Raw genomic sequence first — 14,134 nt, 5'->3', positions numbered from 1 at the left:
ACTCCTGAAGTATTCAGAGACTGAATAACACACTTCTGACTTACTCATGTGTCAAAGAGGGATTAGAAAGGGAGACTTGAAAGTATTTTGAACTGAATGAAAATGAAACATGCCAACAGTTGTGGGATGCCACTAAATCAGTAATCAGACGGAAATTTATAGCACTAAATGCCTGTATTAGAAAAGGAGAAAAGTTCCCAAATCAGTGATCTCAGCTTCTATCTTAAGAAACTAGAAAAAGAAGAACAAATTAAACCCAAAGAAAGCATAAGAAGGATGAATCTTAATGATGCAAAGTAAAAGAAGCTAGTAAAAAACTCAGCACCTACATATGTATGTAAGATTCATTTATATTAAATTCTAGAAAATACAGACTAGTCTGTAGTGACAAAAAGCTTATCGGTTGTTGCCTGGAGTCCAAAGCAGTGGAGCAGAGAGGAACAGGAGGGAGGGATTTCATTCAGGTTTGTGGAAACTTTTGGGCATGATGAATGTAGTCATTTTCTTGATATGGGTAGTGGTTTCATGGTGGTCTACCTATGTCAAGAGTTATCAAAGCTTACATTTAAATATGTACAATTTATTATATGTCAATTATATCTAGATAAAGCTGTTCAGAAAAATTTACCAGGTCATTCATGTTTCATTCAGAGAGTAGAAAGATTACTGATAGCAGCTTATGAAGCTATTAAGAGGTAAAGCAAGTTGAGCTCATTACAAGGAGCTTTACTAAGGAGGGTATTTTATGGTTTTATGAGGTTACTGTGTGATTTTAAAAAGCCTGACCAATATTCAGGAATAGCAGTGATTCCTCAGTCATTCATCATAGCACCTTAAGACAACTTTCTTTTTCTTACAGACCGTTTGGCATATTTGCAATGAAATATTACATAATATTTTGTTTTGTGTTTTTATTCAGTATAAACCTCTTCCTGTCATTCTACCTAATTAAAAATTAATGGCTGAACTTTTAATTTTGTTTCACTGTTTATTAAATTAGTCCCTTAATTTATGGGACTAATTTATTGTGTTCTTAATAAGTACTCTTGATTGTAGTGGAGTCCAGCAGTGTTAAATTCTGAATTAGACTTTAAAAGTAACAGTTTCCATGAAATAGTATGATAGTAGAAAAGCATAAAGTTGTATTAATCTTGAGCTAGAAACCTCATCAGAAAATTACTTCATTTGTAAAAAAAAAAAAAAACCTTTATCAGTCATTGGTAAAATAGGAAACACTCTATCATTTTGGTTGGTTGGGATGTCTGAATTGAAACATCAATTATTATTTCATTTAAAATATAATGATAATAATTACAACAGTGCTTTTTAAGCTAAAGGCCAGGACTCTTGACTTAGTATATTTCTGTCTGGAGAGTACAGGTAGGAATCATATCCAAATGTTGGGGGATGCTGTCGGTTTGAAGAACTCACTAAATAAAATGCACTTGGTTCTTTTGGTTGTGAAAGTTGCGGTGTAAATTTAAGTGTGTGAGAACCTAAAACTCTATTTTTATTGATAACTTCTCACAGAGTGAATGTCTGCTATTTGACATAAACATTGATTTTTTTTCCCCAAATGTACATTTAGAGCTGTTTAAGATATGAATGAAAATTAGGACTTAAAGTATGAATAGAGGGCTTCCCTGGTGGCACAGTGGTTAAGAATCTGCCTGCCAATGCAGGGGACACGGGTTTGAGCCCTGGTCCGGGAAGATCCCACATGCCGCGGAGCAGCTAAGCCCGTGCGCCACAACTACTGAGCCTGCACTCTAGAGCTTGCGAGCCACAAGTACTGAAGCCTGCACGCCTAGAGACCGTGCTCCGCAACAAGAGAAGCCTGCGCACCACAACGAAGAGTAGCCCCTGCTCGCCGCAACTAGAGAAAGCCTGCACACAGCAACAAAGACCCAACGCAGCCAAAAATAAACAAATAAAAATAAATTAAATAAAGTATGAATAGAAATTAGAAATTATGAATAGAAATATAATTATATGTATGTTAGAAAACCCACAAATTTAATATTATAGGAACATATTTAGAGAGTTATGATGGGATTATCTAAGTCATAAGGTGGGAGTAATAAAACTTTGATGTTCTTTTTTCACTATTCCTTTTCTCATTTATTGCATTCTCTTTAGTGTTGTTGAAGTTAGACAAATTTATATAACCTAAGTCCTTGACTCTTCTTTCTAGATATAACCTTCACCTTCTAAAGCTAAAATAAATTGTTTATTTTCTTTTTCTTTTTTTAAAAACTTAATTAATTTATTTTTGGCTGTGTTGGGTCTTTTTTGCTGCGCGCGGGCTTTCTCTAGTTGTGGCAAGCAGGGGCTACTCTTGCGGTGCACGGGCTTCTCGTTGCGGTGGCTTCTCTTGTAGTGGAGCACAGGCTCTAAGCGTGCAGGCTTCAGTAGTTGTGGCTTGTGGGCTCTAGAGCACAGGCTCAGTAGTTGTGACTCACAGGCTCTAGAGCACAGACTCAGTAGTTGTGGTGCATGGGCTTAGTTGGTCTGTGGCATGTGGGATCTTTCCGGACCAGGGCTCGAACCTGTGTCCCCTGCATTGGCAGGCAGATTCTTAACCACTGTGACAGCAGGGAAGTCCCAATCGTTTATTTTCTGATGAACAGAGATTTCATTTTAATGTGATACTGGTTTTAGTTACCAGTTTTGCCTTATCTATCTCTAAAAAAGTATTCTTTTTAACATGTTAAAGGTGTGTGCCTATTGCTATTTTGTTGCTTTATAAAACCCTTATATATGTTACAAACCAGTTATATTAAAGTGGTTTTAAGAAAGCATCTTTTTATTATAGTTCTTATTTTAACTAATTTTATCATGAGAAAGTATTCTCATTATTATAATTTCTCATTATTTAAGTATTTTTGATAATTCTCTAATCTGGTTAGAGGAATTTATATTAACTGTTAATAATAGTAGCTCTACTCTCTTATTCCTAGATTTTGTTTTTTGTGTTATACCTACTGTGTAATTCTTTTTTCTGCCATTTAAATCCTTTAACCTTTTCTCTCATCTCAAATAAACTCATCTGAAATAAAACAAACTCTCTAACCACCCAGTCAAGGGAAATGCCTTGCCATCTTAAATCAGGAAAAAAAATGGAGGAAGGGGTTTAGGCCCTTCTTTTCACTTCTTAATTAAAATTCATTGCTGGTAGGTTTTTTGCATCTGTGGTTGTTGAATCCCTAAAAGTTGCAGTTTAGTGTATACATTTTCATAGTTAATTTTAATAACTTCTATCATAATAAATTTGAAGGACCTTTATAATTTGTTATAATGGCATTTTATATATAATTTATTTGGGGGAGGTAGAGTAGATTTTCCCCTCCTTTTTCTCCTTTATAGGATCCCTTAAAAATAGTCTTTCAGACTAATTTAAAATAGATTTGATTTAGAGAAACTCAGCTTTGAAATCAAAAGTCTCTTATTCATGGTATAAATGAAATGGAAACTGAGTGATAGTTGTTTCTCGGGATTAGATTAGATTAATTTCTTTGTCTAAATTTGCTGTCTCTTAGTAATCTTGTAATCCTGAAGTCTCCATCTCTCCTAGGCGTTCTGAACTCTTTTACCAAGTTATCTGATTGATTTTATCTTGACTTTCATCTTCTAAAACAGATTCAGCATTAACTAGTACACACTGATTTAGCTCTGAAGTGATCCTCTTGGTAACCATTTGTTCTTTTATAACTAGGGATTACTACGTCAATAAAATGCGTTGGCTTATTTTCTACTCCAGAAATTAAGGAATTGGCCGTACTTTTAAAGAAGATGCCAGTGTTTTAAATTTGGAAGGTTTTAAAATAGACACATAAGTGACAGAAGAGGACTTTTTTTTTTCTCTTTGGAAAATATGTTTTGGTTCAGGCCTGATTCTTTTTTTTCTTCAGAATTTTATGTCTTAGATATGGCAGTAAAAGAGGATCTCTGTACATCTAGTATATTGTAGTTAAGCGCAGGTTAACATTTTTTCTATATTTTATTACTTTGCATTTAATTTTAGCTGGAACGTAACTAGTAAAATATCATTTGTTTTAGAGTTTAAAATTAGGTTAGCCTCTTGACTTGCTATTTTCCAAATCTAATATTTTGAACTCTAACCTAGCAGTTTAAAATGTCATTCATATCAAATAGGGAAGTTGTTTTTAGATTGTACAGTAATTAGTCCATCTTTTTATTTTATGCCTTCTATGGAAATATTTTTCCATTTTAATGATCAGCTCTAAAATACTTCAGGTGATTAAATTTTTGCATCATGATTCTGTGTATTTTAAACTTAGCTTATATGTATACAGAAAATGTGGGCTGAAGTATGAACATACTAAATTATCTCTTTGGTCGACCCTTTTGGAAGTTGAATTCAAATATCAATATGTTGAATCTTCATTATACTTAAGCATGTAAGTCACAATTTCAGAAAAATATTTAGGATGTTCATTTTTTCCACATGGACAAAATATAGACCATTTGTGAAATTGAATTGCAGTCTTATAACGTGCTAGCCATTCTTAAAGGCAGAGGTACCGTGCCACTTGACTAGATAAAAGGTGGCATTGTACAACTGGGAGGAAATTTTTTTCATGTAATCTCATAGTAAAATGTTTTTTAATATAACAAGTTACATGAATACTTAGCAGACATTGGAGCCTCTGTTATGTTTTTCTTATATCTTGAGTCCTCTCGTGTGTTTGCCTTGTGTTTAAGTGCTTTTCTCGTCTTCACTGTGATTTAAATACATGGTGCCATATTATTGGGGAAATGTCTTCAGTGCTTATAAAGAAGGAAGTGATTAATTTTGGAATAAAGGCAGTTTTGACCTTTATCCTGGTAGAAGTGGTTTAAAGACATTAAATTTGAAACTTGTTGACTCAGTTTTGAGGCAGTTTCAACCTCCCAGTTCTCTAAAATGTGTTAGGATAGTTTGGTAATGATGTATATTTGACAATAAAGGCAAATTTTCATGTTCTGAAGTTAAATTCTGCAAATGAAATGATTAAAACCCTCAAATTTGGTGAAAATTTTTCTTCAAGAAATTTAATTATCCCAACCCAAAATATGAAAACTAAAAAACACTGTAAATCCTTTCAATAAAATATTTTACTCAGTAAACAGAGCACTGTGGAATAATGCCTAGTAGATTCAGTGTCTTTTTGGGCTTAAAATGTGTTAACTTACTGTATTTGATTTTTAAATAGACACCAAATCCTACTGCAAGCGAGTTTATTCCCAAAGGAGGATCAACCTCCAGGCTCAGTAACGCGTCCCAGGCACATGCATCTGCCTTCTCTCAAGTGTTCTCTCACCCATCCTTGGGGACTCCTGCTGCTGCTGCTGGATTAGCCCCAGGTAAGTTGAGTAACTGTTTCCAGTGAGTTCCAGATAGCAAGTCTCTACGCACATTTGCTGGTAGTTTACCAGACCTGAAATTGTGTTCTTCAGTGAGTCATATTTGAACACATTATGAGTTTTATGTTCTAGGTTTTGGTACCATAGACCAAATGTGTAGTTGAAAATTTTAAAGCAAAATTTAAATATGAACAAAAATTAAATATAAGCGTGTTTAAAAGCACAAAAATAAATTTAAAGGAGAAAATGGTTATTGAGAAAAAAGTCTATCTGGGCCATAGTATCTCCTTATTTTGTAAAGTTCATGGTAATGCTCTTTCACTCAGAAACTTCTGTAAGGGCGTCAGGGTCCTCCTTTTGAAATAAATTTCTAAAAAATAATTTATATCATTTTAAATAAAAGTTTAGATGTATTGCCTTTCAGGTGTTTGATTATAAATCTGTAGCAGTAATTCAAATTGGGTAAAGTATTATAAACAATGGTAGGAAAGAAATGTGAAATATTAGGGGTCATTGAGGTAGGGAAGACAGTACATCTCAACACTTTCTGCCAAGTTTACCTAAAATGGCAGAAGAAGAATTTGAAGAAATGCACTTATACCTCAGGGATCCTGAGGCATAGTTCAGAGTAACCCTTTGAGAACCCTATCTTCTTAGAAGTTCCCCTCTTTTATCTAAAAATTCATGCAGATTTTGTATTCTGCTTTCTAACATAAACACATATCAAAATATGAAAGTTTTCTTAGATAATTAACATCACCCATTCCTACTGCTGTGTACCTTAATTAGACAAGTAATGTATGCAGAATTATATTGAATTCATAGTAAGTGCTGAGCAGGTTGTCTTGTGTCTGTGAAATGGTTGAGCTACGCACCCATATTATGTTTCTAGAACCTGTACTGGAAAATCATCACTTGGTCCTGAATGTTTAAAAAAACAGAAACAAAAGGAAATTTACATACATTAAATGAAGCCAAAAGATCTATCTAGATCAGCCTGGAACTAGTACTGCTTCCAGGGCTTAATCTAATCAGTAATGGTGATAAATCATTGGTTTTGATATTGATATTGAAATCAAGGACCTTTTTGGGAAGAAGAATGAGAGAAGATAATGATAACTTTATGGAACAGAGCATCAGGTTTAGTGTATAAAGTATCAAGTGTATTCAGAGGCTTAATAACCTTGTGTTGCCAAGGATTTTATCAATGCCTACTTCCCCTCACCTCTCCCTCCTCCCCTTCTCTCCCTCCCTCTTTCCCTCTCTCCATCTCATTCTCCCTCCCTCCCTTCCCACTCATCTCCCACTCATCCTCCCCCACCCCAATGAGCAGTTGATCATTTTATTAACTAAACATAAGCAAGAATTACATACCTTTCTGGTGAAACTTTTAAGATAATTTTGTGTGGAGGGCCTTGAGATATACCTTGCAACTCCTTCCCCTTTACTTGTCCCTTTACCTTTTTTTCTACTTTGGCTCTTTTCAGGTTCAGTTAAATTTGTAAACATTTTCCATTCTTCCCTAGAGAGCAGTGTCAGAATTGAATATCCCTGGTAGCCTTAAAATTTTACTTGTAATATGTAAGTAATATGCTGCTATGATTTTCTCCCATTGAGGTGTGTTCACATTGTTTACATGAGCATAATCTACATGTCAGCTGTACCTCTGAACTTTCTTAGGGATTGTCCAGACTGCAGAGCAGTGTTTATAAAGCACCCACAGTAACGAAACCCATACGCCAGTCAGAACCCTTTGGCTTTCTTAATTAAGCACCAATTGATTTTGGCCTAAACAGCACATTTTCCCTTGTCTCATAAGTAAATATTTTGTTCACATCTTTGATCAGACTAGTTCAGGCTAAAAGATGGGCTTTTTAAATACTGGAGGAGTTAAAAATGTCAAAGGGAATTTTAGATATTGAAAACATTTAATTACAAAATCCGTTAATGCTGTGGTATTTGTTTAAGGTTTCCAGTTGTTATTAACTTGTGTGTAGGTAGGTGTTTCATTGGTCCCAATTGGATTTCACAACCTAAATTTAGGATGAAATGAATTAATTTAAAACTATTTACTCTTCTTCTACATAGCTCTAACATTAAAGTGGTCATTCTGCTTCCTATTAATGAAAGTAATTACTGTCTGGAACCATTGGAAATAGGTCAGTATATTATGTTAAATGTATTCCTGAATTCTTTATACCAACTACTTAAAAATTGTTCTTTATTCAAATGGCAATCAACGAGGCTAAAATATTTTCCAAAAATACTGAAGTGATTAATGGTTTTGCATTTATTATTTCTCCATATTTTCTCCTTCTAGTTAATGGCTTAACACTCTGTGGAGATGAGCAAAGGAAAACAAAATTAAGTGTGTACTTTCAGAAAAACATTTTATCCCTTCAGTGTCTTCCATTACTTCTTACCCATAAATATTTTTTTCAAGGCCTAGGAGAGGTTCTTGGTATTTTCACTGTAAGACTGTAGAATAAGAAAGGTCATAGAAGTTTACTTACCTGCCTTAGTGGTGATTTAACTGATCGTTTTAATCCTCCTTGTCTACTGTAGGTGTAACCTAGTGATAATTTTCAGTTATAAAGTTTCATTTTCTCTTTTTTTCAACTTCTATTCCAGAAATTATTACCCTTGAAAATACGTCAAATTACTGTTTTCCTAAAATATATGAAACCTTAAATATTTTGGCAGTCAGATGTAAACTAGAGTAATGTCATTTTCATTATATGTGAAAAAAATACATATTTAAATATATCCTTTGACCAAAAATGTAAAAATATTTGAGCAAAGTTGAGTAGATGTTAAGATTTTGTATTTCCTCAGATCGTAAGGAAGAAAAACGTAATGCATGGAACAAAGTGGATCTTGAGTGAATCAGGTTCCTCTAAAACTTGATCACTTTAAAAACATGATCTGTATTTTTAAAAAGTTGTAATGCAAGAAGTAAAACTTTATACAAAAAATATTTGAATTTAAATAGCTAATTGGGTTTAAAAGGTATTTGAAAGTGTTAAATATATGCAGCACATGTTAAGTTTCCATTGACTTGTATATACATTTTATTTTATTTTAAGAAATGAAGGAGCTATAGGTTTAGTTGTTTTCCGCACATTTCACCGGAGAACGATAGCTGTATTTCTAAGTGTCTTCTACGAAGGTAGTTATAAGAGTGAGTATTTGGGGTATGGCACTTCATTCGGCCTTAATTGTCTTTGAGAACCCCTACAATCATGTGCGTGTTTTTAATTTGCAAAATACACAGTTTTCTCTGCTCATAGCTTTTATTATCCTCTTGGAGGGCCACAGCCTTCCAGAAGTTAAGGGTCACTGGTTTAACACACCCTTAGCAAAATTTTATTTCCTGAGTGTGACATAGTAACAATACCTCTAAAGTAATGTATAAAGATATATTTTTCTAATAGGCCTAGCTTTAGGCAGACATTTTTGGAATAGCCTTTAGAAATGAAAATATGACTATACTAAGTATGTGAAAAGACAGCTTATACTTTGATTTTTTGTGCCATGAAAAATAATTTTATCACGAGAACTAATTGCTGAATGGTTTTCTATCAGAATTTTTCCTGAGAGTATTTTGATGTGGTAGTAGACTTGGTAAGCTAAGTCTTGGTGTACTTTAAGTTTAATTACCTCAGTCTTGGCCATAGTCTGTTTGAAGGTGATTCTAGGAGAGGTAGCGTACGTTTCTGGGTAGTGTTCTAATATGTCATCTGGTGGTTTAACGCACAGTTGTGACTCAGGAATTGAGCCTCTCTTGTTCTGCTTGATTGTGTGTGTACGCTTGGGAGAGGTAGAGGGGAGTTCTTGAATTTGGAGATGCCATCATTGATTTATAAATGAGAAAGAGAGCCATAAGTGACTCTTTAGTACTTTCAAATGTTCATTCCTTCAAGATGAGAATGGTGCAGATTTTTGGACCATTAGTATATTTTATTGTAAATTATTATGGTAATCTCAGATGATTGATTTAATGAGAAGCATCTAATTATTATACTAAACCTATCATTATTAAGTAATTGTATTCCTTCATTAAAATTTAATCATAATATTTTAGAAAAATTTTGAAGTATATTTTTAGATCCAGTTGTTTGAAACACTTAATCGTTTCTTATATATTCCTGCGAGTGCCAAATTGATAGATAAAATTGGCTTATATTCTTTATTTTTTGGCTTGGATAAGGTATGGGGAAAAAGAGGAAGGGAAAAGAAAAGGGAAAATTAATATTTATCCATCATTCTTGTTGAAAAATATTTAACTTTTAATATATATAATGTACTATTTAAAAATATTCTTATACTTCTAATGTTGAAAGGTGATCTTTTTTTTAAAGTTCTGTGCTAAAGAATAAAGTTCTCTGATTCTATGATGTTTTATATCATAATGAAGAAATGGAGGCTTCATTCATTTCAGTTGCATAGTAGTTGGCCGACGCGGTAATCTGACACCGGTCATTGGTCTAGGTGGAACCTTTGGGGTTTCCATGGTTCAGCCTTGTGCCAGTTTAGAGGTGGCATTCCTGAGAGATTATCATCTAGCTTCTGCTTTTTCACTTATAGTAATAAAGAATTAAGTAGCTAACCAAGGCAGCCCAGTGTACATTTTAATAGTTTGAATAAAAAAGAAAATTAGATCTTTTGTTGAACTAAACTCTGTCTTGTCTATCTTTTATCCATTAGTCCTAGGTCTTTTCCTTGAATAGAATAAATTAAAATCTTTCCTACATGATAGCCCTTTCAGTTGTTTTTTTAGACTAGTTGTATGTATGTGTGTGTCCATATAACTGATCTGTTTTTGACGCAAACAAGAGAGAGGGCAAACTGGGAAAATACTGTTAAAATTAATAAATTGTGTAAGTCAAAAATCAGGAACCTCTTGTAGGTCATAATGCTGTAACACTAGTGTGGGTAAAATTAAATCCTGAGATATGTCTACCTACCTGTATTACTACTCTGATATCCAGCTAAGGAGTGTATGTACCATTGGGAAAATAGGTTGCTAATGGATTGAAGCTATGGTTTTGCAGATGGTAAATATCTAAGTTCATATTTCAAATTTCTCTTTGTATTTTAGGCCCTACGTTAAAATCACTCAAGGCATAAAAACTATAAGCTATCATTTTAGATTATTTTATGTTTTACTAAGTAGTATAATTATTGAAAATAAAAATTATACAAAATACTTAGGTAATTCTAAAACATCTCCTTGTTTTATGTGATGTAACTCTAAACAGATTTTCCTTGTAATTATTTTTCATTAAATGAATTTTGTGGGACCGTCAAGTAATCCTACCATGAGTTTATTTTGATATTTCCATCTGAACTGGTTTCTCTGAATTATTTTTACCCTTAATAGCAACAGAGGTAGTTTACCATTAAAGTATTCTTCTGTTTTAAATGTCAGTCTACATTTCCTAAGCACATTACAAATTCCTTAAGAAGGGACGGAGTCATTTCTTATCTAGCACAAATTCAGGCATAAAGAGGGTGCCTAATAAATGCTCATTTAACTAAGCTTCATTTTTATCTCAGAGAAAAATTTTTAATTGGTGGGTATCTCTTAATTACAGTGAATTTTAATGATCCTGTAAACATCTTTGAAGAACTCCTAAATAATGCAAGTGTTCAAGAGGGTGTAGGTGTATTGTCACATGAGGAACAGAAATATGCCTGTTGAAAGTTTAACTTTATCAGAACTAGAGTTGCTGTGTGTTTTGAGATGCTAAAACATTTTTAAAACCAGTCAAAACATTTGTATTATCTTTAAATTGCATGTTTCCATTTTTTGTAACTACTTTGTTTTTCAGGTATATTCAGCAGAATCACTCAAACATGTCCAGGTTTTCTAATTGGGGCTTGCTTTCTACATTAAAAAATAAAAGAAAACTTTATAGTTAAGGTCAGGGGTCCCTGAGGTTTTTGTGAAGAAGGCCTTTACCTTGCCCTGTAATGTTGAGCTCATCCTAGATGGGGGCTGCTCGGTGTATGCATGTTTATGGGTACAGATGGTGACGTCCCAGGGAAGGTTGCTAACAGTAGAACTGTAGAGCCGTAACTGGGTTGGGAGTGCCTGCTGGCTGTATTTCCTTCCTGGTTGGGAATTTCAGGACACTGAGGCGAGACGTTAATGGCGCGAGGGGCATGTGGCTGCCGCAGCTGGCTTGGAGACCTGCCAGGTAAGGCTTCAAGTAGCTGCCAGTGGATATTGTTCTGCTGGCTGGGGAATCCCTGGTGAATGTGTCCTGTTAGGTTTGAGCGTTTCTATCGTGGACTTCCTGTCTCCATCTCATGTATTGGCTAACTTGTTCCTTAACTGAGAGGTAAGGGCTGGATGGGCATGGGTAGGGGTTCCCTTCAACTATAGGTTCAGTGATCTACAACTGTAGCAGCATCTCCTGCTGTCTAGGGGCTGCTTTCATTGGATCGTGACTTGATTGCCTTTGGGACATGGTACCAGTTCTTCGACTAAAGTAGCTATGTAGCTTTCAGCGTGCTGTTTGATCCCTGTGTTTTAGCATCTTCATTTCTATAAGAAGATAATATTAGATAATTTTAAAAGTCTTTCTAATCTAAAATTGTATTGTTTTGTGACATGTTGATCAATAGGAGATAGATAGGTACACTGAAAGGAGACAGAGATGAAAACAGTGATGAGAAGTAGCAAAAAGGAGAGAAGAGTTTGATTTTTGTATTGATACTAGACTTAAAAAGGACTTTAAAAGGTATATGGACTTCCTTGACGTAGTATGTGTAAATAGAAAATCCTTTGTATCGCAGGTACAGATGAGGGGGGTTTTGTTTCAGCAGTGTAAGGTTAGGGTCTGGGGTGAATCAGAGTGTTGTAGAGGTCCTGAATGAACTGAGAGGCAGGGAGAGACAGCATGTATTAATGAATGCCCAAGAACATTCTTGGTTCTCAGCTGGATGTGGAGAGTTAGAAGTCAATCTTTTTATTTCCTTTGAGTCAAATAGGTTGAAACCTCCAGGGATCATTTTTTCTTTCACCTTTTGGCTCAGTGGTGCATTGTAGGTACTTAGTAGAGAGAGAATGTTTGTGTGGACAAAATTACTATGCTGTGTGTAACATGTCTAGATAGGAATGGTCCTCTAATTCTGTAGGAATGAATTGAATGGTGGCAGCCTCTTTTATTGAATTTTCCCTGATTCTTCTCAGCTTGACTAGTCATATTCATATGTGAAAGTCATCTTTTTTTCTTACTCTTTTTGCCTTTTGGATGTGCATTTACTCTACAGTAGGGCATGGGGCAGGGTCTTAGTAAAAGGAGAGGAATCAGAGAGATGTATCCCTTTAAAACCCCCAGTGCACACAGGCATGTAAAATCCAACCATGTATACTAGCAGAAACTCAGATGTGGACTACATGTTGATGGTGATAATATTTAGTTTTTGATTTTTTAGTCATGAATCTCTTACACATTGATCTGAAATGAGATATTTTATGATTTCATGAACATCTTCCCATATTTGAGGTGTGGTTATCCAGATTTTAGAATGGTATTCCTATAAATAATAACTAGTGACTAATAGTCCCTTTGGCGGGGGGGGGTGTACCTTTTAGAAAACAGTACAGATCAATAGGATATTAATGTAATTGTTGTCACCAAAATGCTCCCTAAGCCATAGTTACTTTGGACCGTAATCTTATTGCCCACTGTTGTGATGTGGTAGGCTAAACTCCTGAAACATGGAGATCCAAAATGTAGTGGCTTCACATGACAAAAATTTATTTCTTGCTTTTTTAACAGTCCAGGACAGATTTTTCAGGTTGTCTGGGATCCTGTTCTCCATGTAGTTAAGGACCCAGGTCAACGGGCTTCTAGGCATCTCTCCAGTCAGCTGGAAGGGGGAAAGCATGGAGGAGCCTGAGTGGGAAGTTGTTATGGACAAACCTGGAAATTGTCTGCAAAGCTTCTCCAACCATGACTGTCCTCCAGAATCCAGACTTTCATCTTTTTAAGCAGCTGGCCTACATGCTCCAGTCTTCTTTGGATGCAGAATTTTAAGTTGACCCTGGTTATCTCCTATAAATACATTTTGGGGCATTATCTTATTTGCATCTTTTGTATCTACTTTAAAGAAATCACCAAAACAGCTACAGTAACTGATTCATCTAGCATCATGGAAAATGAAGCTTTCCATCATACTTGAATTTTTGGATATAAGAAGCTTTATGGCTTTCATTGTCAAAACTTTATATTCTCAGCAATTTTTCAAAGAAAGATTTCCAAAACTTGTAGTTTCTGTTGCTTCACACAGAATTAACTTTTCTTTTATGACTCATGCTCAGTTTGATGTGCTTCAAGTGATTATAGTGAACCAGAATACAGTTGCTACTTTTTAGGTAACAAGAGTTTGAAGAGCAGTTTGCTTCAGTGTTACATAATTACTTGGATTCTTCACCCTTTCCATTGTCCTCCTACATCAATTAGATTATAACTCCTTGGAGGTAATTTCTCTGGCTCTCTGAGTCTATTAAAGTGCCTGAATGTAGTACCTTGAATGGACATACCCAGACAAGTTTATCTGAACCATGTTAGTGAGTTCTTACTGGCTTTTTATTGGTGACTCTGTCGTGCTGTTAGTATTCCTGTCTCTAGGACAGTGGTTCTCGAGTCTGTCAGAATCACCTGGAGTACCTGTTAAAACCCAGCACTCCCTGGGTCCCATCCGCAGAGCTGCTGGTTTTGCAGGTCTGTCTGGGTGAGCCAGGGAATTTCCT

The 14,134-nt window shown here is 34.9% G+C and overlaps 1 protein-coding gene across 10 annotated transcripts in view; it reads left to right on the top strand.

The window, feature by feature from the left end:
- Positions 1-14,134, top strand: part of PAN3 (poly(A) specific ribonuclease subunit PAN3) — a gene marked incomplete at its 5' end in the record, with an annotated part of 117,536 nt that overhangs the window by 45,688 nt on the left and 57,714 nt on the right. For all 10 annotated transcript variants that reach the window (XR_014256313.1, XR_014256314.1, XM_082435575.1 and 7 more), the window contains one exon: positions 5,217-5,367. Coding sequence is in view for 8 of the 10 variants with exons in the window: in XM_082435575.1 (XP_082291701.1) it covers positions 5,217-5,367 (151 nt within the window). The remainder of the gene's footprint in view (positions 1-5,216; positions 5,368-14,134) is intronic.

This window comes from Balaenoptera physalus, assembly GCF_965194825.1.
Source record: "Balaenoptera physalus genome assembly, chromosome: 18".
NCBI classification, from domain to species: domain Eukaryota; kingdom Metazoa; phylum Chordata; class Mammalia; order Artiodactyla; family Balaenopteridae; genus Balaenoptera; species Balaenoptera physalus.
This window is presented reverse-complemented; position numbering and strand designations above follow the sequence as displayed.